The sequence below is a fragment of the Pterocles gutturalis genome, unplaced genomic scaffold (assembly GCF_000699245.1).
Source record: "Pterocles gutturalis isolate BGI_N339 unplaced genomic scaffold, ASM69924v1 scaffold17468, whole genome shotgun sequence".
Classification (NCBI taxonomy): domain Eukaryota; kingdom Metazoa; phylum Chordata; class Aves; order Pterocliformes; family Pteroclidae; genus Pterocles; species Pterocles gutturalis.
In genome coordinates, this window is record NW_010123428.1 from 5416 (window position 1) to 32119 (window position 26704).

Consider the following 26704-nt stretch of genomic DNA (forward strand, 5'->3'; position numbering starts at 1 on the left):
TCCAAGCAGGGTTTGGGACCCTGGTGCAGCAGCCATTTCAAAATCATGGAGGGTTTGTCTTCACGGTAGCAGCATCTTGTTCATCCAGCATGGGTAATGTAACCTGCAGGGCAGCAGACTGACCTCTGTAGTTACATTGCTGGTGAAGTTCTGGTGGGATGTCTCTGATCAGTGCAATATCTTGGCAGCTCCACTAGAAATCATTTCATATCATAGAGATATGAAAACAGTCGTGTTTTAAAACAGCCAGGGTGTTGCTGCATTGTATTAATACAGGGGTTTCTGAAGGTGAAAGAAAATAATATTTGGCAACAAAGTTTTTTTTAAAAAAAAAAGTTCATAAGGACTTGAGTTTGCAAACTGTAGCACAGCTGGTATCACACTTGACAAATCAGTTGGCCTTTTCATTTCCTTCTTTTCTGTGTAAACATTTAAATGTGCTTTCTCTCTCTCCCTGAAACTGAGTTTTAGCAGTGTCTGTTAATCAGAAGCTGACAGGCCAGGAGAAGAGGACATTGCTTGGAAAGCATGTGGTTTAGTTTGAACAGTGAAAGTTTGGGAGACTGGTGAGGTTAGAATGTTGAACCCATGAAGGTGATGTGCAGGAGAGTGGAAAGGGTAAAGCTAAGAGTAAGCACAGCCTGGATGAAATAGTGGGATTGTATTGGATGCACTATGCCTGATTAGTCTGTGTTCTCACTGGAGAACAGTTAGATTGCCAATTTTGATTTGCACGTGTATCCTAAGCTATGCCTTGTTAATTTAGATTTAGAGTATCTTTGAGCTTGTGCTGAAATTTGGTCTGTATGGATGGAAAGCAGGCTAAGACATCTCTAGTAGTTACATGCTGCATGATTGCAGGTGTGTGCTTTTAGAGCCAGTGTATTTATGAGTATTTGTGTTGTCAGATTTTGACACTGTAGATAAGATATGACCTTTCTGAGTGCAAAAAGCATCCCTAAAAATGCAGTTGTGTACCCAAGTTGTTGAAAACTGAGTTCATACTGAGAAACATGGCAGCTGAAACAGGATAAAGTGGCAATTCACAGAATTTGGATGAAATTGAATTACAACTACAACTGAAGTTGATACAAATGATTGGTGTTTAGAGGGAATTAGGTGCCTTCTTCATTCTGATATCTTGTGTGATACCTGCTGGGTTTTTTTTCCAGTGGTCTATATATATGCTTGGTTGTTTTGGTGGGATGTGTGATACATGGTGTGGAAATAACCATATAATTGGTTTGAGACATAATTCATCATAGGATTTGGCATTGACAGGTTAAATGTACAGCTTTTTTCTGGGGTGGCAACAAATGAAAATGCATATTTTTTTCTTTGCTTGCAGTGGGGGGAAAATATGTAAGAAGTGTGGCAAAGGATGTAGTTTCTGTGATGTAGCTGCTGTAGACTAATCACAGATCTTGAGCCATGTGTATTATTTAATATTTTTAAAGAAAGTGTTCCCTTAAATTCCATCCTTGAAATACTGTGTTCTTGGAGAGGGTAAACATTAGTATATGTAGTTTTCTTTAATCTTTTCCTGTGTATTCTTTTTTAAGAGGATGATTTTCATAAACCAATGACCAAGACATAACTCTGTTTTCTGGGGGGGAGGGTTTTAGGTGTCCTTAATAGGTGGAGACTGTCTGACTTGTTCCTCTCGTGGATGATCTTGACAGCGAATCTACTCAGCCATGTCGTACAGTGCGGGCTTTGGGGATCCTAATCAACTAGCCCAACGCATAACTTCTAACATCCAGAAGATCACACAATGCTGTAAGTTGCATTTATGCATGTTTTATATACAACTTTAATAATGGTGGTGCCCCCCCATTCAAGGTTAGTTTCTCGGATTCGTTCATGGGAATTCACTCTTTGACTTTACCTGCTCATTTGACAGGCTCGTGACACCCCACACAGCAGATCCAGTCCTTCGCATGTGTGGCTGAGTGTGATCTGTCCTGTGGAAGTATAGTGTTACTCTGTATTCACCAAATGAATAAATAATTAGCAAGATGTCTGTTGGTAATAAGCCAGTTTTGTCCTGGCCAGTTATGTGGCACCTTGAGATGGTAGGTTGAGATGTTTCCTGAGCAAGGATTGCATAAAATGTTTGCTGGAGCTTGAGTTGTTTAGCAGGGACAGAAGCTGTGGCCTTGCACCTTCCCCTTGGAAGTACATATTAGGTCTGTTAATAAGACTGTGTAAGTTTTAATATACCTGTGCTTAGATTCATGCCACCTATTTTTTTTAGCCATGTAACTGGGGTGTTCAAGTTAGAGGTAAGTCAGGCTGCTGGGGTTTTCAGTCTTCTTCCCTTTCCCTCCATTTTCCATTATATTTTTAATATGTGTGTATGTATATATAAAGCAAATACAACTTGATCTCACAAATTATTCAAAGTATACTGTTCATTAGAAGGGAGCTAGCCATGAACAGCATATGGCTAGGTTTTGGCAGGCGTGTTTTTAATGTTGTGCAGGACATAGTGTGCATGCAGAAATGGGTATTTTATAATTAAAACTTCAAATGAATTCTGATCAGTTAAGTATGTCAGTTTTTATTAAAACTTTGATCTTTGTTTTGCAAGACATTTTAGGAGTTGGTGTATATAGCACAGATTGATGGCACAGATTGGGCTTTTGCTTATTTTTTCAACTACATTTTTTATTTTTTTCCAGAAAGAATTTCTTTAAATCTCAACAGATGGGAAGAAAAATCACAAATTTGCTTTGTTGAAAAGTTTCTGTATGTCAGGATTGTATTTTCTAAACCTAAAATTACCAAACTGGCTCCACAAAAGCCCTTAGACTTTATTTCCTAACATTTGCTCAGTGAATTCACTCAGTCTCGTGGCTTCCAACTTGGTGTTCCAGAGACACATGCCAACCTGTGACAGACACCGAGGCTCCAAAATATAAAAAAGAAGTCTCAGTTGTCAGGTGAAAACATAAAGTGAAACTGGTGGTTGAAACTGGAGCATTGTGAAGACAGTTGCTGAACATAATTACCCATCTTGTGCTGGACTCAACAAGTCCTTAGTCTCATCCTGCCTCTTCCATCTCCTCTCTTGCTTCTCCTGTGTCTCCCCTCCACTCCCCTTGTGACAAACAAGGCATACTAAGGGCTTATGTGCACATTTCTAGCTATTTTGTTCCCCTGTGTAGTACCTGTCCAGCTTTCTGTTGGAAGGTGTGAGCTTCAGGAACTTCCAGGTCAAATGGGGAGAAACCAGCAAGCTTAGGGATCTGTAGAGCTAGTCAGCTGCTGGGCAGGTGTCTCTTAGACTGCAATTTATGATCTGAGGGAGGGAGAGGGAGAGAAACAGGGCTCTTGACCCTAAATGCATGTTTTTCCTTCTAAGCAGTTGACTTGATTTTGCACTTCTGTACAGAAGTGCTTAGCATTTGTGAGATGTGTCAATACATTTGAAATCTTGGTTAACCTGGAGTTGTTTTAATACTCTGGTTTTCAGAGTGGGATTAATAGAGCAAGAGAAGTTTCATTTCAAATTATCAAACCATTTCAGGAGGTTCCTCAAAACTAAATCACACTTCTGATAACATGCAAGCAAACTTTGAATGCTACTACATGATAAGATTATAGATTACTATAGATTAGTTGAAAGGAAGCTGCCTCTTCCAGTAGAAGCTGGCCCTTTAACTTGTGGGAGAAATACAGAAGAACTTCCTGAATTAGACAACACTGTGCTCCTGAGGTTTCATAATACACCAATGTTTTATAGGAAGTAGCACTGGTCAGAACAACAGTCTTTATTGTAACATTTCTTCAAGGTTGAATTATTGCTCACACACACCCTCCAAGTAATAAATTTCATCTGGTTCTTGATTAACTGTTTTTAATATGCCATACATATACAAGACAAAATACATTTATTCAATACCTCACACTTCATAATGCAGCCACATGACACTGCTGTTGTATTAATACTTGTGATCCTTACCTCCCTTTTTTCCTAGTTCATGTAGCCCACTGTCACTGATTGACAAGCAAATGGTTTATCACAGCACTTCAATAATTAAATCAGTAGCCAGATAGTAGTCTTTTTGGTTTGGGTTGTTCTGTGGTAATGGAGAGGGCCTGTGTTTGTGTCAGGTAACAGCTGAGCTAGCTTAGCACCCTTTTAACTTTAAAGAACGTATTTTATTGATCTGTTGATTCAATCATGCAGTTGATTGTTATGTTGAAGATGTGTTAAGAGTTCTTCTACTTTGCCTGAACAGCCGGTGAACTGCTACAGTAAATGCTATCTGTAGTGGGCTGTTTGAGTTTCTTTGGAGGAGAGGGTATTGTGGGTCATTTTTAGGACCTTGAAGATATAATTGATCTAGCTAATGGGAAGCAGCATACACTGCTGTCTGCACTCTGAGCTCTCTTGAAATTTAGGCCACGAGGGCACCTATATGTGTTTGGGATCCTAAATCCCAGAGTGTTCTGTTTCAGCTGTTCTTTAAACAAGGATCCATGCTCTGTTTTGTGTTTACAGCATATCTGCAGAAATAAGTGATTATAACATCACTTAGCAACATCTGGGGAATGGAGTCTACATTCCTCAGCCTGAAACTCAGGTTTTGCTTATAAGCAACATCTCCAAGCTGAGATTTAGGGAACTAATCTGTGTAGTGTTTCTCTGTGACTTTTGGTTAAACTGTTCCACTGAGCAGATGAAATTGCAGAACTTAAGTCTCTCCTTGACATCTGATTTAGAGCACCAGGCCTCAGGCAGGAGAGGGAGAATTAGGCTCTCAGACTGACTCCTTGCATTTAATTTAGAGAATCCATGTGACTCTCTTTGAGCAGTGCTGTAAACCTGGGGAGCCTCAATCACATGTGCTTGAATGAGCTGCAGTGTTGTGTGCTGAACCTCAGTGAGGTCAGCGAAGCCTGCAAGCTATGTCTCGCTGGTTTAGTTTCGGGTCTGTGTTAACAGCCATGAGAAGCAGATCTGTAAACAGCTAGGGAAACTTCAGATTTGAAAAATAAAACCAAAGAAGTGTATAATGAGCTTTGGTACCTCAGACTTAGGCAGCTGCTAAACTTACAATTAAGGTTTGAAAGTCTGTCTGTCTGGAATCTGGTCCAAAGTAACTGTAATTCTCATTCGAGGCCTATCTTATAGCTGATTATAAACTCTAGATGGCACACATTGTGCTGGACTTTTGAAATATGAATTTAAATGTGGTTGAGGTTTGTCCCTAACTTTCTGAACAACAGGAATATAGAGAATAGAATATAAGGAAAGATGCAGGTTATAGAGCTCCAACCTGTCTGGGCTTTGCAGATAGAGAAACTATTATCAAGGTATTTTAATCAGTGTTTGCTGAAGGAGCAGTAGTTCCAGAACTGGGTTTCATAGGTTGCACTCTCATTTATGTGGCAGCTGCTATTAACTTGAGAGAAATCTCAGTGCCTTCCTGCAGTATTTCCTTGAAATTTTTCCTGTTGGTCACTTGCTTACAGCAGCTGGATAGACAATGAATGAGAAAGAGAAACAAGATGAGATAGCAAAAAATATTTCTTAGTGACAGAATAGGTCCTGCCTGCTTACAAATCTGTATTTTTACCAGGCATGTTCGTTTACCATACTAATAGGATGAGAGCATTGAGTACATATTGTGATTTCTTTTTTCTTTGTTTTCCTCCTCCTCTTATTGAAGAGCATGTGGCAAATTGTACAAGAGGAAATCTGATCTTTGAACAAATGGAAAGATGAAAGTAGAATAAGTAAAACAAACAAAAAGCCTAATGTAAAAGCTTTAAAATATGTTAAATTCAGACTTCTACAACTGTGAAGATGAGGGGGAGCAGTTCTTTGAAATCTTAGAGTTTTCTGCATTTTAAAGAATTGATTCTCTGTGCATAGCAAAAAGAGGGAAAGCAGTTTGTTTGAAAAGATGTTCCCAAGAGGGAGCAAAATGGGGGTTGCATTCATCTGCTCAGCCAACTCCACAGTTGTAGGAGTAGGAAGGATATGGTTAGAGGAGTAGGGGCCTCTTCTACTCAGCTGGAAAGATTTGACTTGCGTCTCTGACAGGAACTGTGCAAGAAGAACTAACCAGCCATGGTTTTTCCTCCCTGCATGTACTTCTTCTGAAGTCTCTCTCCCATGTGTGGGTCATTGAGGAAGCAGACTTGTATGCCTTTGTTTTGCTTTGCTCCTGATACTTTCTTTGTAGCTACCGAATATGTCACTCAGTGCAATCCCTGAAGAAAAGCAGGAAGATAGATAACTGTCATGTCTCTACTGGCATGTGAAGCTGAGCTTTGGGAGCTGTTGGTTTAGAAGCAGTTCAGAATCTGGCCTTTTGCTTGAGAACACAGAACAAAGCCTGGCATTGATAAATAACATTCAGTCTTTGAGTTTTAGAGAATTTCTGGTTTGCAAACTGTAATCAAATCCTTACAGAACCTGCACTAACTGAATTGCAGCGTTCGTATTCCCTCCCTCCCTCTCCCTTCCCAGGTCCTCCAGTTTATAAAGGTCATGGCAGAATTTTGTGCAGTAGTAGTTGCAAAGGCAGTAAGAATGGCATAATCTACCCTTGCTCAGTATGGGCAAGGTCAGTGATAGAGTACTTGACTTGTTCATGCACACTGAAAATCAGCCCAGCTGGAGAAACATATGCTCTGGATACTGAAAAACAATAAAAATAAAACAAAATTCAGTAGCCACAGTCCACATATGGCTAGAGGGACTCTGTCTGGCTTTGCAAGATTCCTTCTCATAAGGATTCTTGCTTTCTGCTGACTTTATTTTCTGTTTGTTAAGGTAGCACAAATGTCAATTCATGTAGAGCACATTCCCAGAAGGTCAACTTCAGTCAGCAGAGATCCCTCTGTCATGTGGTACCTCTTCTGTATCCGCAAGTTTATCCAATTTCTGTTGAATCCCAAGTTTTCTATAAGCCATTATTTTCACTGAATGTTGTTAAAATGGGAGTGGAGTTACATCCATCATATGACTTTCCCTTTCACTTTATGTAACTGTAGAAAATCATAAACATAGATTAAACCCTGAAAAATATTAGAGTTCTAATATTTGCCTTTTTGTTATGGTTTAAGCTCAAACATTCATGAAAAACTATGTCTGCCACTATGTAACACCAACAGATGTGCATGATTATTCTTTAGCTAAAGAAGGACACATATGGGCAAGTGAGAAGTAAATGAAATCGCTGAGGTGTTGAAATCAGAGCCTGTAGGAAAACTGAAAACAAAATTCCGTTTTGTCTATATTTAAAGTGTGGTTTTGTACAGGTGTTGGTTTAAAGCAAACAGGCTTAGAGTCAGACTTGTTGAGACTTAAAAATGACATTGTCAGAAATTTCCAATTCGCTGCAGTTAACCGGAATTTAACTGTGGGAACACACTAATTGGAACAAATTTTTTTTTTTTTTTGGTTATTGTTGCTGTTTTCGGGAAGGTTTCTTATATTTAGGATGAAGATTCAGTAAAACCTGGAAAAGGCTGGTTATTTAAGTGTTTTAAACATCCATTATCATCTTCAGTGTTCCATTTTGTGGACTTTTTCAAGACTGGGGGATTACAGTTGTAATCTGAATATGGAGTATAATAGGAGGAGGAATTCTGATATTTTGGGTCTTTCTAACTGCCTGTCTTTCTGCAATGAGATGAAGTCATGAAGCCCATAGTTCTTTTAGAAATAAACTATTTCTGAAAACTTCAAGCATGAATTATTTGCATGCTGTTCCTAAAGGCTTTGTTCTATGTAAAACAGCATATATATATATATATATTTAAGGTAGTATGCCTCACAGATTTGTTTATGAATTTGAAGGGTTTTGTTAATATTTTTCTGTGTTTTGTCTTGTTTGTTAAAAATATTTTAGTTCTATGGAAAATGACATATGAAACAGTGTCTTATGTGGATGACATTGCCCAAGAGGGACAGGGTTTTATTTCTGCTAGCAGCAGAATAGAGTGAAAAATGGGTCTTCCATGTACACCTCAGAGAGCTATTTGAGTTAATATGTGCAGAAAGGCAGAGTTTTTTCTTGTCCTACACTGTTCTGCATTACCTTAGTTATCTAGCCTGGGCAAGATGGGGACAAAAGAGCTTAGTTTGGAAGCAGTTAAATAACACTTGTAAAACCACCATGCAATTTACAAATAGCAAGGTGACCAATTAAGACATCCACAATTTTGTCTGCAACTGTTGCTTTTGCTGATGGAGCAAGTATAAATGGACTAGCCTAGACAAGATAACTTTTGCAAAACAGCGTGCATTTGCAGCAGAGAGGGAAATGGATGTGGACACGGTCCTCATGCTCCTTCCTGTCTCTAAAAAGTTAAATTTAAGGGTCTTTCCAAGATACTTAAAAATACCTACTCCAGTTCTTTTCTGTTGGATTTTCCTACTTGTGGGCAGGAAAAGAGCAGAGTGCATGACAGTGTGATTACCCAGAGAGCCCTTTATCAAGTCTCCTATAAAAGTGCTGTGCTGGAGGCTGTACTTCAGTTAGGGCTCAGAATAAACCTGGGTCTTTGGTTGACCGCAAACGACCCCTGGTGTGGCAGCTACATGCTTAAGTTGACCAGTCTGTGATATGTTGCATGTCTTTTCTTCCGTGTTAGCTCCTGGGTTAGCTTCCTATGTTAATGATCTAACCTCTTAAAAAAACAAGCTTTCTTCTTGTAAGTGGGTTGGGTTTATGGTGTTTGTGCAGCTACTGTTTTCTGCACAATCGTGCGTCATTTTCATAACTTAATAAGCTACTGGTAATTTCTAGAGAACTGTTCAAACTTTGGGGTTTCACGGAGTTACCAGGGACATTTTAGGATATTAATATAAAGTGCTGAACTGTAATAATTGATCACATGATCAGTTACTGTACACTTAAACAATGTGTATTTAGTGTGCGGTATGCCCACATTAGAAGAACAGGCACTACTTTAATCCCACTTCACCATGTCCTTGAAAGACCATTGTCAACGGTGGTATGCTAGCATGAAATAATGACAGCAGCACTGGAAAAAATGAAGGGAGATCCCAGACTCCAGACATTGTTACTGATGTTTCTGGTCACCTGGGGACATGATTCTATTTAGAAATGCTAGAAGCTCTAATGAAGTCCAACAGGAATGGGTACAAGACTTGGTGTTTTCCCAGTCTTTCATGCTTAATGAGTCCTTAGAGCTCTGAGGACAAGCTTCATCTCCATCCTCGTTTTATTTTCTCCTTCCCACAAATACTTCGGTTACTGTTTCTCTGTGCCAATGAATTATCCTGTTTTAGATAATCAGTCTAATACGTTGTGTGAAGACAGAATAAAGCAAATTACTTAAAAGCAAATTACTGATGTTTTTAGATACTTGATTCCAACTAGGTGAGCTCTTGGGCATCGGGGTGATTTTTATTAAGCTGAGGTGTTTTGGCTGGTGACCTGGATTTGATTCTTCTCATGAACTGTCACTCTTGGTTAAAGTAGGGTTACTAAGGTGTACAGCACTGTGGCATTGTGATTTATGTAAAATTTTAGTGAATGTAAACTATCCTAGTAGCTTTAAAGAGGTACTTATGCTCATACAGAAAACTTCAATCTCCTGAATTTATTGCAACTACTTTAGGTTGCTGTGTGTAACAGCTTTTAGAAAAGATTGATCCAGGAATGTTTGCTGCAGCATCTGTCCATTTTTAATCAACTACCCTCAGCCAAAGTGCAGAAGGAAAACACACTGAATTGGATTTTAATAAATTGAGGACGTCTCTTGTCCCCAGGCAAAAGCAGTTTGAACTGGTGTAATTTTTACAAATAATTCTATTCCAATAACTTGCTCTGAAGTGGCTCTGAAATTTATTCCATGTAACTTAATCTGTAACTGGATGTGCTGTTATTTGACTCACTTGTTCAGCTGGAAACAGGAGATTTCTTCATAGCTACCCAACCAGTGGTAGCACATGTAAGGTCTCTGATGAAGCATTTCTGAATGGTGACTGTGCTGGTGATGTATACACTGCTTATTTGCTGTATGAGCAGCAAACTTTGTGGAGCAGATTTTGCTTATGGTACATACAAAAGAATGCTTTGCTGTGTCTGTTTATTCTGGTTGGGCTCAAGAGTGAAGAAGATGACTGAAAATCAATGGCTTTACATCCCCATTGTTAGTTTTAGTCCTGTGAACTTTAGGCAGTGACTAAAAACCTGTGTCTTTTTAAGTAAATGATGGTGGCATGGGGGTGACTCTCACCATTACAGTTAAAATTCAGGAGCAGCTGTACCTGGTGGTTGGAACGGTGTTCTGCTTCTTCTTCCTGTGACAGGTCCCAAGCCCAGCTGTTCTGCAGGGCAGGTTTCATTGTACTCGCCCTGCCTGCTTGTCTGGTTCTTGTCCTCTGCACTGCAATGCCTCCGTGTTTGTTGCTCCTGGTGTTTTTTCCATGCACACTCAATGGGTGCTGCATTTCCCGTGGAAGCATTAGACTGTAGCTTTATGAAACTGGGCAATGTGGTGGGTCTGGCTTGGACTGTAGCACTGAAGGAAACTGCTGCTGCATGGCTATAATACAATCTTGTGTGGTTCAAGTAAGAAGTGAGGTTCCAGGCTGCAAAGGGATAATAAGCAGCACTCATTAAACATATTTTCCCCCAATTTCATACTTCTATGTTGTGGCCTTCTTTTCAGTACTGTGTGGGTTTTGTGTTGATTCACCTCACTCTCCAACTGTAAAGCTGCAACAAGTTGTGGCTACTTGAGGGTTTAAAGTTTGGTTTTCCAAAGGTTAAATAGAATAGAGGTTGAGATGGGAAGACGGCTGATTGTAGGTAATCTGGGAAAGCTTCTCTCCTGTAGCAGGAGTTATTGGTAAGTGTTCCAGAGAACAGCCTCAGTTTCCCTTGTCTTGTGCTAGGGATGAAAGTGGTGCTTGGACACTTCTCAGTCCTTCCAGAGAAGTTGGGTGACCTACAGTCTGCTCTTCATTTCCCTCCTCTTAGTTAGTTCTTTGCCTTTCAAATATTAGGATTTTACTCAAGGGTTTGGGGTTTCTTTTACTTTTTCTTCTGCAACAATGCTGCCGTGTTACAGCCTGTGCAGTGATTACTAATTCTCAGATGGATATAATTTTGTTTCCTCTTATGTTCTCAGAGGCAAGAAGTTGTTTACATTTTGGTCTTCATTGCATTAATTTATTTATTTGTATCTTTATTTTAAATGTGCAACTTCCTGTGTGATCTTAAACATTTTCATGTTCAAGGAGCAGAACCAGCAGTTATGTCAACATGGACTTACTTGTGGTAATGGAACAGCTTTGCAGAACCAGCTGAAAAACAAGGGAAGATGAGGAGAAAAGAGATGAAACTTTTGTCTTTCCCAGCCAGCTAAAAGCTAGCTGTTAAGCAAGGATGGTCTGTGATTCAATATGTGAAATAAGTTTTTATCTATGGAAAAAGTAGTATGTATTGCAGGCCTGGCAGGAACATGTTTCTCAAATACTCCTACCTGTTAAAAAAGGTAAATATTTCCACTTTAAATCTCATTACTCCTGTAACTCATGTAGAGAAAAGGAGGCCTTTTATATGAGACACTATTACTATTTTTTTTCTGTGCCTTTTTTTTTGTTGTTCTCTTCAACTAGAGGGAGAGCTTCCACTGACTAGAAATGGAACTACTGCTTGGCTTAGTAAGAGTAAACATGAGCTGACTCTTAAATACTTTTCTCTGCAGGAATTCAGGTTAGGTCTTAATTGTTTCTCTGGCTCATCATTAACCATGTCTGACCTGTTCCTGACCATGTGACCGGTCTGCTAGTAGCCAAGTAGCTTTCGTCAGCTAATAGTTATGTATTATGAGATCTAGATAGGAATGTCACAAAGACAAGTGAAAAGTCTTCTTACTTATATGGTATTGCTTCTTTCTAATACAAGATTCATTTTCAGGTGGAAAAAGTGAGATTCTTTTCTTTTGCATGTGAGATAGCAGTTACTTGCAGAAAATGCATTTTGCTTACGTGGTGTCATGCACCCTGTTTCCTGCACTGCCCAGTTCCCAAGGGGTACATGTCTTCTGCCGTGGCTTATTGCCAACCCACAGCTGGCAAGATGCTGCTCCTGCAGGGTTGCAGTACGAGCCCTGAAAGTGCTGTTATCTTCCTTACATGCAAACATCTACCCTGATCTTCAGTGTAGATGTGGCAGCAGGAGTCTGTGCACCTCTGATGGAGTCTGTTGCCGTATCCTGGTGACTTTGGCGAAGAACGCCTGTGTGCATATAGTGTGTGCCCTTCTGTGGCTCCTGAGCAAAGTCCGGCAGCTAGCTGCGCGTACCCAAGGAACATGAGCTAAAGTGTCAGACTTTGCACTGAAATGGATTAAAATAATGCACAAGATCCAGTCAGGCTGTGTTACAGGATCGGTAATGCCCAGAAGGACAGGAGAGACCTCTGGTAGTCTTATTGCCACTGTCTTTCAGATTTTCTTGGGAAGTTGGAAGAATCGGGAAGTGGGGAAAGGAAAACCATAAAGGGTGAGGTAACCTAGGAACCTGTCAGAACTGTGCTCTGATCTTTGGTCCCTGACTGTTACCAGCATGTTTACAGTGCAGAGCTAGGACTTTGTGAGTTGGGCCTAAGTGTTTGGCTCTCCGGGACACTTGAGCATTACTGATGGATTCAGAGGCACCAAAGCAGCTGCCGGGTGTCTTGATGTGCCAGCCTGAAGTCCCTGCACAGGGCCAAAAAGCTGGTTAAATGAGGGAGACAGTACCATACTGTCAGCAGTGAAGCCAGGAACTTAGGGGCCCCTGTTTTATGAAAAGTAATCCCAAGTTTCCAGCAGTTTTGCTCTCCCACTTCAGTGCCAAGACCCTCTCTCTGCTTTTTTCCCAAATGAGGCAATGGAAAGAGCCAGCAGAGGTGTTTCTACAGTCTAACCTTGAGGAGGACAGGCTAAGGCTACCCTGTTTTTCTCTTGAGGTAAGAAAGGGATATTGACTTTTATTGAAGAAGTTTCAGAACCAGCTCTTGCTTTGAATCACATTCTGCAAGATCTCTGTGTGTACACGTGAGGGTACAAGACACTTTACCTCTGTGATCCAGGTGGTTATGTTTTAAAGCCTATTTTAGAGTTTTTTATCAATAAAACTTTGTGAGTTCATGAGTCTGGACAAATGTCTGTGGTTTAGGTGGTTTTGTGATGATATGTATAATATTATATCAAATGTCTGAATGAGTAGTAACTACAGTAAGAAATCTGTAAAAAAAACCAAGCCAAATCAAAATAATTCTAAGATTATAAAGAAGTATATTTTTCAGCCTGTATACACTCCAGAATGTTTATATTAATATGAAGGAGTACAAAGAATGGATTTCTTTAACTCATCAACCTGCAGGTATGTACTGTAAATCAAGGTTTGAGGAAGGTCACCGTCTTTACTTCCTGTGTTATACTGATCCTATCAACTTGCTTTTGGCTTTTCTATGAAGGCAGCTTCAAGAGTGCTGCTGAAGACTTGGCTAAAATTTACTGTTCTGCCCTTTTTCTGTTTGCTTACTTGAATAAGCAATATTTCACTTTTCAATGCAGTAGACTTCATAGGAACAAAAAATTGAAAAGAGAAATGCTATTTTTTTTCTGAATAATATCCTTATTGTGAGAGGTTAAGGTGGAAAATGCTAATTACAGGAAGACCAGAAAAACTGGTGTCAGTTCTTGGAGTCCTTAGGTTTTTTTTTTCTTTAATTTATTTATTTTTTCCCCTTGAGGTTTGAAAGCCTGTTAGAACTTTGCTATTTTGATGCTTACTTACAGGCTTCTTGGTAAAATGTGTTTTAATTTTGCACTGTATTCCTAAATCACAAGACCTGAACTGGGATGAACTTTCCTCTGCCTGGAATTGTATAGTTGAGAAGCTATGTGGTACTGGCTTTTAATTTCCCCTCAATTATCTACTTGTGTTCAGTTTTAGAAGTAGAATAAATATCTAGTTAACTTGGAATGCAAATATTTTAAGTATAGGCATTGTTTCAGAGAATTTTTCAAGTGAAAGCCTTAATTTAAAACACCAACCTGTATTTTCTTTATTTGCAGTTAAATAATGCATCTCTAGGTGGCGATAGGACACTCTGGTATTTTTCTGTTTGGAGAACAGCTGTTAACAGAGTGCTTGCAGTTTGTTTTGGTTTTTCTCTTCTCCCTATAAAAGTACATACAAAATGACTGAGCACCTTGGCTCTTGAATCACAGGGGAGCCTGTCTTTGAACAAACAAAACTTCAGGATAATTTGTATTGAGTTTTATAGGTATTAAACCTTTACACTGTTGAGTTCAAAAGATAGCACCAGTCGGTTACCTTTGTGTATGTATTAAAACAATGTGTTATACCAAACATAAAAAGAAGGGTTAATTACCCTCAGTAGGTGTTTAAAAGTAGGTGTGATGGGCTCCAGGTGCTGAGGGTATGAAAATAATAGTAGTAATATATACAAATACACAAATGAGTGATACACAGTGATACTGCTAACCACCCAGTGACCAAGGCTCAGCCCATTCCTGGCTAACAATCCCAGAGCAGGGTGAGTCCCAAAACCACAATCCTGGAATGGAGTTAAGAGCCCAAGTGGCTGAGAGACTGAGACAACCCTGAGAGAGGGGTGATCCAGAGGGAGACAACCTGGAGCAAGGGAGAGAACTTCTGGACAGCTCCTCATCTATGCAGTGGGCATGATGTGCATGATATGGAATACACTAGTGTCTAATTTGGGTCTCAATCCTAAACTTCAGATGGAATCCTAGGCTAGTAATCATAGGCTACTGTGCTCCCTCCCAGCACCTGCAGATACTGGCACAGCAGAGAAGCTGAAAAGTCCTTGACTGTCCTGGCAGCAACTGTAAACATCAGTACATTATCAGCCTCCTTCTCAGCACAAATCCGAAACACAGCCTTTCACTAGCTACTATAAAGAAAGTTAACTCTGTCTCAGCTGAAACCAGGACAGTGTGCTAGGAAAGTGAAGATCCCATGTACTGTCATACCATCATATTTTCTGCTGACTGTATGGTACACCAGTCTGCCTGGGGAGGGCCACAGAAATACAGGGAAGACAAGTCTACTCTTATCTGAGGTAGAGCAAAAAAAAAAGTGATTTTGCATATGTATTCTTTCATTTTAGAAAATGTGACGGTGTTAAGCTGAGATAAAGCACATTGAGGATATTAGCTTTGCAGTGCAATAAACTGCGTATCCTTGATGTGTCTGTCCATTTTTCTCCTTGCTTTCTCATGTTACAGTAAAATATATTAAGCTGAAAATAAGGCTCAGATGTCACTTTTGCAGGTCAACGCTAATATGTTTTTTGAAATACACTTAAAAATCACTGGTGGTTTGTATCCCCCCATTTAAAAATGTAAGGATCTCAAAATTACAATTTAAACCTAGATGCCTGATTTTTTTTTTTTTTTTTTTTTGGTGTACTGTAAGCCCATGAGTGCTTTGTTGCTGTCTCTTCATTAGTGCACTGGTTCTGAAATATTTGTGTATGCTAATGTCACAGCAATTGTTCATATGGCTTTCCAAAATGACATGCATAAAATATGATTAAACCAGAGTAAGAATTGTGCTGCTTATTTTGAAGATTAATATTAAAAGGCTTCATCTATACTTATTATAGTGAAACTACTTTAAATTGCCTGTTTCTACCTAGACACTTGAATACATTCCCATCCTTTAGAAGAAACTGTGGGCTTTGTCTTTGACTTGGCAAAAACCATTCACTAGTTTTTCTGGGATTTCTTAAGTGGAGCCTTTGTAGTAGGTTGAAAAAGTCTTGAGTATCAGTTTCTGTCAACTTTCATGGCTTTAGAATTGTCAAGCAAAAATGCATAAAATTAAGTGGGAATTTTCTGTGTCCCATTAAAATTTTTCTTCGTCTTCACAAACAGCTGCTGAAATACAAAGAATACTGCATCAGCTTGGAACACCACAAGACACGCCTGACTTGAGGCAACAGCTGTGAGTACTTCACATGAAAACATTTCATTTCATTGCGTTGTAAACAATCTCCTGGTAGGTGATGAGGTGTCTTTTTGTTCGGCAGCGTGCTAGATCTCACCAAGAAAGGCAAGTGTAGAGAAATACTTGAATTTTAAATGTTGAGATGCACTTCTAAAAATTAGTCTTGGATAGTCTGTAGAGTCAGCTGGTTTGCCTGTGTACGTTGCCTGCAGTATCAATACGTCTATAAAACCTATGCTGTATGTCAGCAAAGGGAAAGTGGCAGGACCAGAAAGCAATATCACTGTTTTAAAAAACAAACACACTGCACCCCTTCACCCCATTCAGCTCTTCAAATCTGTGTAAGTTTCACAAGCTAATTAGTATATAGGGGTTTTTTGTGAGATGTGATACTGGGGGAGAGAGGGGTATGTCTTTTTAGTGATGAAAGCTACAGAAACGGATGATATTATAGAATAAACACGTACCAGAAATACTAAAATAGCAGAAGTGAAATAAGACTCAAAGGCAGATGCTGTGCTGTCACCTGAAGGTAGACTCTCATTAATATGCCACTAGCAGAGACAGTTAGCTGCTCTTCACTTCTCTGTACAGTCTAATGATTTTTTCCATTGAATTCCTTTACCACGTTAATCTCAGCATCATAAATACGCGTAAGTGACATGTTCTGATAACCCTGTGGGTGAGAGCGTTGTCAGTCTTCAGTGTGATTAATGCCACACTGTGGCCACTGAGTATTAAGAGGTGTGTATTGGACCAAAGGCGTCCCTTTCATTTTGTGTGAACAGCCAAATTGCTTTGTAATAGCCCGTGTTCAGGGCCCATAACATTAGCCAGGTACAATCCCCTGTGGATATCCTGCTGGAGACTGTAAGTAGCTGAAGATCAACATAACACAGTTTATGCAATAACTAGACAGGATCTAGGAATAAATTAATGACTAAATAGGATAGAAACTGTTGTGAAGGACATGTTTCAGTCCCTCTATAGAGGTAATATATGTGGTAAGCTTCCTTGAATTTTCATTGGTCCCTTTTACACTTGTCTGAACATTTGGCTTTTCTTTTCATGTTGGAATGTATCTGAAGAGTTATTCGATTATTTTAAATATTGGTGTTGATTGTTTGCTAATAGCTTTCCGGATAAAACCTTTTTATATACAGTGAGGAGGAGGGTCCAAAATAGGTAGACAATTTGAGTTGCTCCAGGAAAAAAAAAAAAAAAAAGAAGATTGTTAAAGGAGTGTGTGATAATGTCAGAAGAAGAGACAAAAAACCAAAAATAGCAATGCTGTTGAAGACAAGGGGTTTTTTAAAGCATTGTTAAAGCCATTAGTAAATAATGATGTTTTCAGCTAAGTTCCCAGCTATTATATCATGGGAAAATATAGATCTCTTTAGATAAGCTTCTCATAACTATCAGGAATTGACCTTTCATGGACTGTGGTATTGGAATTATATTCAAGCTGCAGTATGTTCTTCCACACAGAAAAAAACTTGTCCTTTTCTACAGTTATTATAAACTCAGAAATGATCAGGTGTTTCCAACTACTTATAGCCTAAAAAGGACTCTGAAAAGCATCACCATAACTAAAAACCTATTGCTGCACATTAGGAAAACAGAAGAAATATCAAAAAAAAAAAAAAAAAGTAGTAATGAGGTGCTGTCACACTGAGGAACATGCCTTCTTCAGCATCTATTCCTGCCTGAAATCCACAGTGTCACACCTTTAGAGTGAAGAACAGAATAAAGATGGCTTTGTACACTTTAGAGATGCATTTAGTACTGCTGCTTTTCTGAGAATTGTTGAAATTCAAAGTAACCCAGTGGTCTCTAATGAAACTTTGCATTTGGTTTTAGGCAACAGAAGCAGCAATACACCAACCAGCTTGCCAAAGAAACTGACAAATACATTAAAGAGTTTGGATCTTTGCCTGCAACAAGTGAACAGGTATAAACCAAAGAGCATGGCTTGTTTGACTATCATGTTGGCTCATGTAGGGTATTTGAGTGAGTTCCGTTCCGTGTGCCTATTTTGTGCTCCTCACCAGGCTTTCAAAGCGCTGCTTAGTCAACATATTTGCACAACAGAGGCACTTACAGCACAAGAATACTTTGTTGCAGTCCAGACTTGTTACAAAGTTGTTTTTATGTATCAGGAATGAGGTAGTTTGACTGAAATGGTAGGAATCAAGGCAGTGCGCTGTGCCTGCGATTTCAAGTAGCTGGGCACTGCATTGTTGCTGCGATGCTGACTCTGCTTCCAGGGGCAAGGAAGGAGCCATGCGCAGGGCAGGTGGCCAAACCTGTTCACCCACTGTCTGAATAATTTGATTATGCACAGTAGGTCTGTTGTGCATCACTCAGATCAGCATATATGCTATGTCTTGTCCATAGGCTTTTCCTTTCCTAAGAGGAGTGCACAGGACCTGTTAATAAAACAACTTGTTCAGTCTTAAAACTGTTTCTTTGCTAGGTCTGTGTAGAATCTTGGCAGGAGGTAACATGTGAAGTGACTTTTGTCATTAGCACAGTTCTGTCTGCCATCCTATGGTTTGTTATCCTAGAGAAATCTGTCACTTAGATAAGGGAGGAACAACAGAATCCTAGAAAACATGGATTCACGTTATTGTCACTCAAACAATTGTCACTCACTTGTCTGGTCTGTGGCTGGTTAACAAGGAGCCTTTAGGAAAATGAATTGTCCTGAAACACTGGATTCAAAGGGTAGGCCATGATCCATGTGTGCTCATCCTGTCAAGTTGTAAATTTCTAATAGAGGTGTTAAAACTTGATCTTGGTATATAAACTCTAGTTCACTGGGGTTTTTCTATGGTTTCTCTGTTTCTTTATCTTGGAGCTGAAAGGTTGGATGTGAGATGTTTTACTGTTTAATTTTATTCCTTTTATCATGAGCATCTTCATAAAAGCTACCTCTCAGTGAGATGCATAAGTAACAGACTGATGAATGGCAAATTATAACGCCTCAGAAATTTGGAAGAAAGGGTTGATGTAATGTATACGTTTAGGGAAATACAGTGAAGGCACTCCTGAGTGTCCAGTATTCCTGTTCCCTCCCTTACATCTTCCAAAAAGAAAAAAAAAAAAAAGCCTGAAATGTCAGAACAGGTATTTTTGTACCCATTCTTAAGTGCTTAAGAGGGGGATGGATGTGAACCTGCTTCTGGGTGCAGCTCCATATGTATTTTCAGCATTTATGTAAAATACGTGTGGAGTGCCCTGTGTCTGCCCATTTGTTTCATTTCTGCACCCTTCCCCCACCCCCACTCAGTCACCTGTGCATATTTTAGCATCCACGGTATCAAAATATTTCACACTTAAACAATAGTTTTTATAATCAGTCAGGAAGGTAGAAGCTTTCTTGTCCCTCCATATTTCTCATTTTCAGCTATTAAATGAAACTAAATACATTGGTTTCCTCTTTGAATGCCTTAAATTGTGGCAGTGTTATGTTATCCCGAGGGAAGGAAGGTTTGTCCATGCAGTTGCAAATGGTTTTGTAGACAGCCTTCCCCACACCTGTTTAGAAAAAAAGAGTATATTCCTTAGGACTGAGCAGCTAGAAATGGCAGAGCCTTGAGAACCCTGAGTTCATTTGACTTGGTAAAACTTTTTCTCCTGTAGCGTCAAAGAAAAATACAGAAAGACCGTCTTGTGGGGGAGTTCACCACAGCACTAACAAATTTCCAACGACTCCAAAGGCAAGCTGCTGAGAAAGAAAAAGACTTTGTAGCCAGAGTAAGAGCTAGCTCAAGGGTATCTGTAAGTATCAGAAAATGAGTCATTATACTCTGATTACGATGGCGTTGGTGGTGTTTGATGTCAAAGTTGCCTCCATAATGCTACTCACAAAAGCCAATATCTAGCTCCAAATGCTGCAGAATGTTTGTGATATAAGTATATAATTATAAGCTTTCTTTTGCTCATTTTTACCCATAACTGAATTATGCAGTTCGTTTTCTGTTCAGTTGTAACGAACCCCCGCTGAAAACTGTTACTTTCCCCTTGCTTTTGTCACACAAAGGTGTGAACTGCCCTGGTTTCATGCCATACTCTTGCAAAAGCAATTTTTAGTAGATTTTGGAATGCTTTTGCTGAACCTATAGATATCAACTGATTTTTCCTACACTTGGCAGATTTCTATGCAGTATTAAAGTGAAGAAGTGCTGAGCAGCTTGAGATCTTGAGCTTTTCCTTGTTAACATATCAATTTTGCCTTTTTACTCTGTGCCAAATACACGATGCTGTACTTGTAATTTTTAGCAGGCAGTTACTAAGCTGAATATTTTTGCTTGTATTTCACCTTTATGCATGCATAAAGGAAAATCAAGATGAGAACATGTTAAATCATGTTTCATTTTGAAGTTGACTTACTATAAAAATATGGACTCGTTATAGAAATGCTGACAGTGCTTCTTTCAGGGCCTTAATGTTTTTATTTATTTTTTTTAAACACTGATCATGTAGGGTGGTGCTCCTGAAGATAGCTACAAAGAAGGAACACTTGTCTCTTGGGACAGGTAGGCTGAATTTGTTAATGAGTCTTAACCTAGCTCAGAATAATAAATGGCCTACAGGGAAGTCAGCTGCTGATATTTTTGGTTTTTCATTTTAATTTTTTTTCTGATCAATTGTGTTTCCTTGGGGGGAATTGGGATAAGTTGTCCAGTCAGGTTTTCTTCCTCAAGGCAACTGTAGAGAAGAGGCTTTTTGGTGGGATAGGTGGGAAGAAAAAGAAGCAGTTCACATCATCTCCCCCATTTTTTTCCCTAGTCTTCAGCTTAAGTCATCTCATTAAGCTGCCCCAAGTACATATCTGGGTTTTGTGAGTCCCAAACTTAGGTGAGCACAGTCCAGTCTGTGAATAGATTAAAACTGTTAAGATGTGATAAAAGGGTCCAATGTTTACTGGGATTTCCCATTGCTTTCATACTCTCCAAGAACAGCTTCTCAGTCTCAGATTCTGTTTTGTTGGCTAGCTGGGTTTTGCCTCAGATCTATGTCAACTCTGCAGTTTATAGTTCAGAAGAAATTTTTCTCTCGTATTCATAGCTGGAATTACCAGTCAGCTAACTCAACGCTATGTGCAACTTTGCTACAGCAGTGGATACCTGTACTAAAAGTGTGATTGTTAGACCTTCCCTGTTAGTTAGACAGACAGAGGTAAAAATGTGCATTTTGTTAGCTGATAATGTAAAGTATATGCTATGTATTTAACTGTCATTCTTCTGAGTTATTTCTCATTGCACCTGTCTGATTCTGGGTGGGTTTTTTTTTTTGTTTGATAGTCAGCCACAAGCACAAGTGCAAGATGAAGATATTACAGAAGATGACCTCCGTCTTATTGAGGAGAGGGAATCTTCCATTAGGCAGCTTGAGGTATGTACAAGTGGTTTTACAGCAGAATATGCTTTTAATGTTTTCAGAGAAAAAACATTTTATAGTGACATGAGCCTTAATTGTAGACACTAATCTTGAAGGGTGGGTGTGTGTTTTTCCTTCAAAATTACAAATATTGCCTTGAGATGGTATGTGAAACCTGCATTGGAAATCTACTGTATGAACGCTATGTTTTGATACTGTGTTAAACTTCACTGGTTCAGTTGTGGAATAAGAGTGCTCGTGATTGCATGAAAAAATATATATCCTTTTTTTTCCAACATAGTGGTTACGTTATGTAACCTTTTTTAAGAGTGACTATAAAAGGAGCAAATTCATAGCCTTCCTTGCAGGTGTTTCCAATGTATTGTTCAGTATCTTCACTTTGTAGGTGGCTTTTTTGAACACTTCTTCTGGAAACACTGAGATGCTAAGTTTTATTCAAACTTCTGTAATTAAGGGTGTGTCAAAAAGTTAAAACCATTTAAAAACAAGAAGTGAACTATACAAAAAAATGTCACACGTAATGAAATACTGGCATCAGAGACTTCTGTGAAGACAAATTAATTTTTCCAGCCAGTCTGGAATCTGTATCTCTACCATCAACAATAAAGATACTGGAACTGGGGTTTGTCAGGAAATCTTGCTGATACATGTGGCAAAATCCATTCTATGTATAAATTTTGCAATAATCTGTCCCTTATGTTAACATACAGGAAATTGAACTAAATACATATCAATCATTAGTTGAGAAGAGATCACATGAACAGTGGTAATGTGACATGGTAACCAGTTGGTAACAGGATAATGTAATACAAGTGCAGCAGCCTGGACATATTATAGAGGTAATTTCTGTAAGCTGTGCTGCTTGTGAAATTTGTGTATTTAATTTAATAGATATACTAAAACTAATGCAAAATACTATGTGCTTTTATTAATTTATGTTAAAAAGGGATAGCTTTTAAGCAAACTGGCCTGAGCCTGCCCCTTAATTTAAACTAATATGTGTGTAGGCAAGCCTTCAGCAATGAGAGATGCTGTTTGTGATGTGACATGAAGTGTAGAATCATAGAATCATAGAATGACCCGGGTTGGAAGGGACCTCAAGGAAGTGTACTTTGTGCAAATATTCGTATTCAGTTAGTTTTATTATAATAAACTGGCTCTCATAATGCAAAAAAAATCTTACAGCTAAACATGTTAAGGTGGGTTTTTTATATCTTATCGTGTAAAGAGTCATGAATGCATACTCAGGAGGAGAAGGAGCAGTATTTGTATCTAAATGCACAGAGATCCCGGAAATTTATGTCAATTAATGTGCTGATTATTTCATTGCAGGCAGATATTATGGACATCAATGAAATTTTTAAAGATTTGGGAATGATGATTCATGAGCAAGGTGATGTGATAGGTAAGTTCAACTCAATTTTCCTCTGAAAAGTTTTTATTCTGTCTCTCTGCAGTAATGTAGAACTTCCTTTTGCTGGAAAAATTCCTATAGTGAGAATATTACTGCTAAAGCAAATCACCTGCAACCTGGTAATGGGTAGACTGGCTGGGGTACTGGGAATACATTAAGGAAGTGTGCTTAAAGTATAATTTTAAAAAATTGCATAATTTTTAATGTGTGTAAAATGTGTTTAAAAGTAGTTTTGGGAACTGTTTGTACATAAAATTGGAGTTCCTGTGGGGAGTTTTACTATATTGACTAGTGATATAAGTGTGCAGATTGAGCAAAGGTTCCTACTTTACCCTCCATGCAGACAGGCTTATTCTTTTGTTGAAATGTGATTGGAAAATACCTTTTCTGAGTCTGCTGTTAAGCCACACTGTTGTCTGTGTCCAGCAGACCCCATACATTTGCAGGGCTTTTTATTTCACCTTATCGCATAATCTGTTCAAGATCCCATCATATTTTTCCACAGAAAAAAATAATTTGTGTCAGTATGATAGAATACCAAACTGGAGTCATGTCTCTTGCGTTGTTCTGTGTGTCTGTGTCCTCTGATTTCATAGGCCTTAGGGCTTTTTTAATCTGAGCAAAGGACAGTCAATAACAAGTTGGAGGATAGAAAAGTACCGAAAGTTTCTACCGCAGTCGGTTTCTAAGGCTCAGCCCTGCTTCTAGAGCAGGGGAGCTGTTGCTGACATGAATTCAGCCACTCATTGCCTGGATGGTTCGGAAATGAACTCAGGTGTAAGTATAGGATGGGTTGAACTTCCATAGTGCAAGGTATGAAACTTTGGGTATCGAAGAAGACACCAGCAGTTGAGAGGCAGCTATTACGTATGCTCTCAAGTGTATTTTAGCATTCCAAACCTTTGGCTGCATTATGACTAACCAAAATTTGAAATCTTTATTTTTAAAATAAAGACAGCATAGAAGCCAATGTGGAAAATGCAGATGTACATGTGCAGCAAGCAAACCAGCAACTGTCAAGAGCAGCAAACTACCAGGTAATGTCAATGCCAACTGCTAGTTGTGTGTAACTGTCCTTTCTCTGTAGTCCTGACTTCCACTTAGTTATGCAGGTCAGATTTTACTTATCAGTTTCCTCAAGGCTTGGAGACTTACTTAAAGGTTTATGTTGGACTATGCTGGCATTTCTAGGTCACTATAAAACAGAAGTCAGTGACTACTGAAAACTTCGGGTTTCTTGTAAAATTAGCCAGGCTGTTTTAGAGCACCTGGAGTTATACCTTTATTTAAAAACAAACAAACCAAGAAAACTCCTTTTACAGCTCAAGAGGTAAAAGTTCCTGTGTATAGAGTGAACGTCTAAAGATCACTGGTGGAGGAGTAGGGAAGATAGGCAGGGAAGTCTTTTGAAAATGCTGCCAGCTAGCATCAATTTTTGCTGTCCAAAAATGTCCTCAAAGCTGTATATATCCAGCTTCTGTTAATTGCTACCCTGATGCTAAAAAATGAATTTCAAACTCTCAAACTTTTTTGAAAAGCCTTTTAAATACTTTTTAATGGCACTTCTTTATAACATTTTGGAACTTATTAGAAATAATCTTATTAGGAATAAATCCTCCCTCTTTAGTCAGAGTTAGGCAATAAGACTTTTTTTTTAATCCTCTTATGTGTGTTAGTAGTAGGCAGGACAGTAAATCAACAACAAAATATCTGAAGGATTGCCTGCTGGTTTCAGAAGTGGGAGAGGGGAAGGGGTAGATGCTTCCTTGAACTGTATTCTAGGTGGCACTAATTGGCACATTCAGTATGGTTAATGACTCCTATTTTGATACTGACAAAGTTCAGGAAAAAAAATAGTAGTAGCCAAAATTTTCTCTGGAAGGTGTTATTTTTCTGGTTGAAATTTTAAATAAAAAACTTTGTGCTTTATCCTGAGGAGGAAAGGATGAATATCTTCTGATCTCAAAGGAAGGTTATTGAGACTTTTGACAAGCTTCTGTTCAGTGGGTCTTGCAGCAGAGATCAACTACTCTGCAGTTGGCCTGGTTTTGAAAGGATTATATAGTTTGCTTCAGATTTGAACTTTCCTTTGATTGAAAACTCATCCTTGTTCCAAGATGCTGAAAAATAATTTCCACTTTCAGCAGACTTATTTTAATTTCAATAACTATTATATATGTATGCCCTGACCCCCTCAAGGAAGTGTTAGAGGCCCAGGCATGCTGGCAGGCAGCAGGCTGCACATGGTTGGTACATTCACAGCTCCTGTTTGTGGCTGGATGAGGTATGCACCATCCGTCTGCCATGTGTGGTGCATTCACACAGCAGAGCTGTTTGGGCGAAGCCAGGCTCCTCTCCTTTCTTTCCCCCTTTACTACTGCTGCTTCAGCAGTCATAGAAATTATGATCAAGTGTATGAGGAAATAAGATCTCTGTCTTTACTCCACTGGCTTGCTTAAGTAGTGTTACAAGGAAAATGTTTTGACTTCAATGCAATGTTGGCAAGAAGGGGTCTCCAGGATGAAAAAGGAAGAAACTGGGAGTGTAAGGAGAGATTCTGGCTGCATATTAAATAAAAAGGAACTCTAGCAAACGTGTTGAGTTGTAGCAAGTACAGTGATGAAATGAAGAAATCTTAGCCTGACAGTGGGAGACGTGACAGTGAGATACAAAAACTAGAAGAGAATAGGTAAGACAAAAAACTTCGTAGTGTGGGTGGAACTGGGCAGAGAACTGGCAGCTCCAGTGAAGAACTGACACAGATGTAGTCCTGCAGCGGGGGGAATAAAAAAACAAAAACACCCAGGCAGAAGAACCTCTGCCAAATAAAACAAAGTGTGGCTTAGCTTCTGGAGCAGTGGCCTAGAATCCCAAGATTTGAGTGTTATTGACCCTTGGCCATCAGCAAAAGCCTGTGAAATCCACTGGTAATTTCCTTTCCTGCTGTGAAGGAAAACTTCAGATTCCATATCCTTTAGATAAAGGATAACAGACTGCTGGTAGTCGTGGGTGCTCTGCTGTCTCTGCAGACCTGTATGGGAGATGTGAAAGTTCTGGACATGCTTATAATTTATACTTTATTGTAGTTACATCTATATAACTGGGTCTCTAGTCAGGTCTTTTTTTTTTTTTTTCTTTTTTTTTTAAGAGCAAGTTGTACCCAAGAAACTTGATAAAAGCAATTTTAAAATAACTCTATGAATAGATGCAAAGTCGATCTTCCAGAAGTTTAAAATTGCAGGCCTTTGTCTCCATCTGCGTATACACTAGGAGTCTTTAAATATTTTTTTATAGCAGACCATTTCTGCCTCCTCTACTGTGCAGATTGATCGTCCATTTTATTTTCTACATGGTCACCTGCTCTCCCCTATTTTCTTTCCCCCAGTGTTCCAATTGCATCCATTCATTATGTTACTGCATTCTCTTTCCTTAGTTTACTATGTATGCCAGAAAATGCCACTAAAACCATTCTGTTGAATCATATAGTCATAAAAGTAAGTAATGGATAACATCATAGCTCTTTTTTTTCTTGAACAACTTTATATGACTTGTTGTTAGTAAGGACACAATTTAGTTAGATTGCGCAAGCAGTAGGACCATAAAAGCATTTGAGTAGTCTTCTGATGTGGTGGTGCAGTTTTCAGTCAACATGTTTTTTTCTCTATTGGCAGCAAAAGTCCCGAAAGAAGATGTGCATCCTCATTATTATACTTGCTGTTGGAGTGTTGCTTCTTGGACTCCTCTTATATTTATCTACAAGATCATAGAATCATTAAGGTTGGAAAAGACCTCAAGGATCATCAAGTCCAAACCAACACCACCTAACTCACTAAACCATGTCCCTAAGCACCACATCTACACGTTTCTTGAACACCTCCAGGGATGGTGACT

At 39.0% G+C, this 26704-nt stretch overlaps 1 protein-coding gene across 1 annotated transcript; it reads left to right on the forward strand.

Moving 5' to 3' along the window:
* The first annotated feature begins 1608 nt into the window (after positions 1-1608).
* STX7 (syntaxin 7) lies at positions 1609-26587 on the forward strand. The gene is made up of 9 exons (XM_010077902.1): positions 1609-1779; positions 15921-15990; positions 17854-17944; positions 19639-19776; positions 20482-20534; positions 21303-21393; positions 22732-22804; positions 23768-23850; positions 26485-26587. The coding sequence occupies exons 1-9, from the start codon at positions 1698-1700 to the stop codon at positions 26578-26580; spliced, it is 777 nt and encodes a 258-aa protein (XP_010076204.1). The 5' UTR covers positions 1609-1697; the 3' UTR covers positions 26581-26587.
* The last annotated feature ends 117 nt before the right edge of the window (positions 26588-26704 follow it).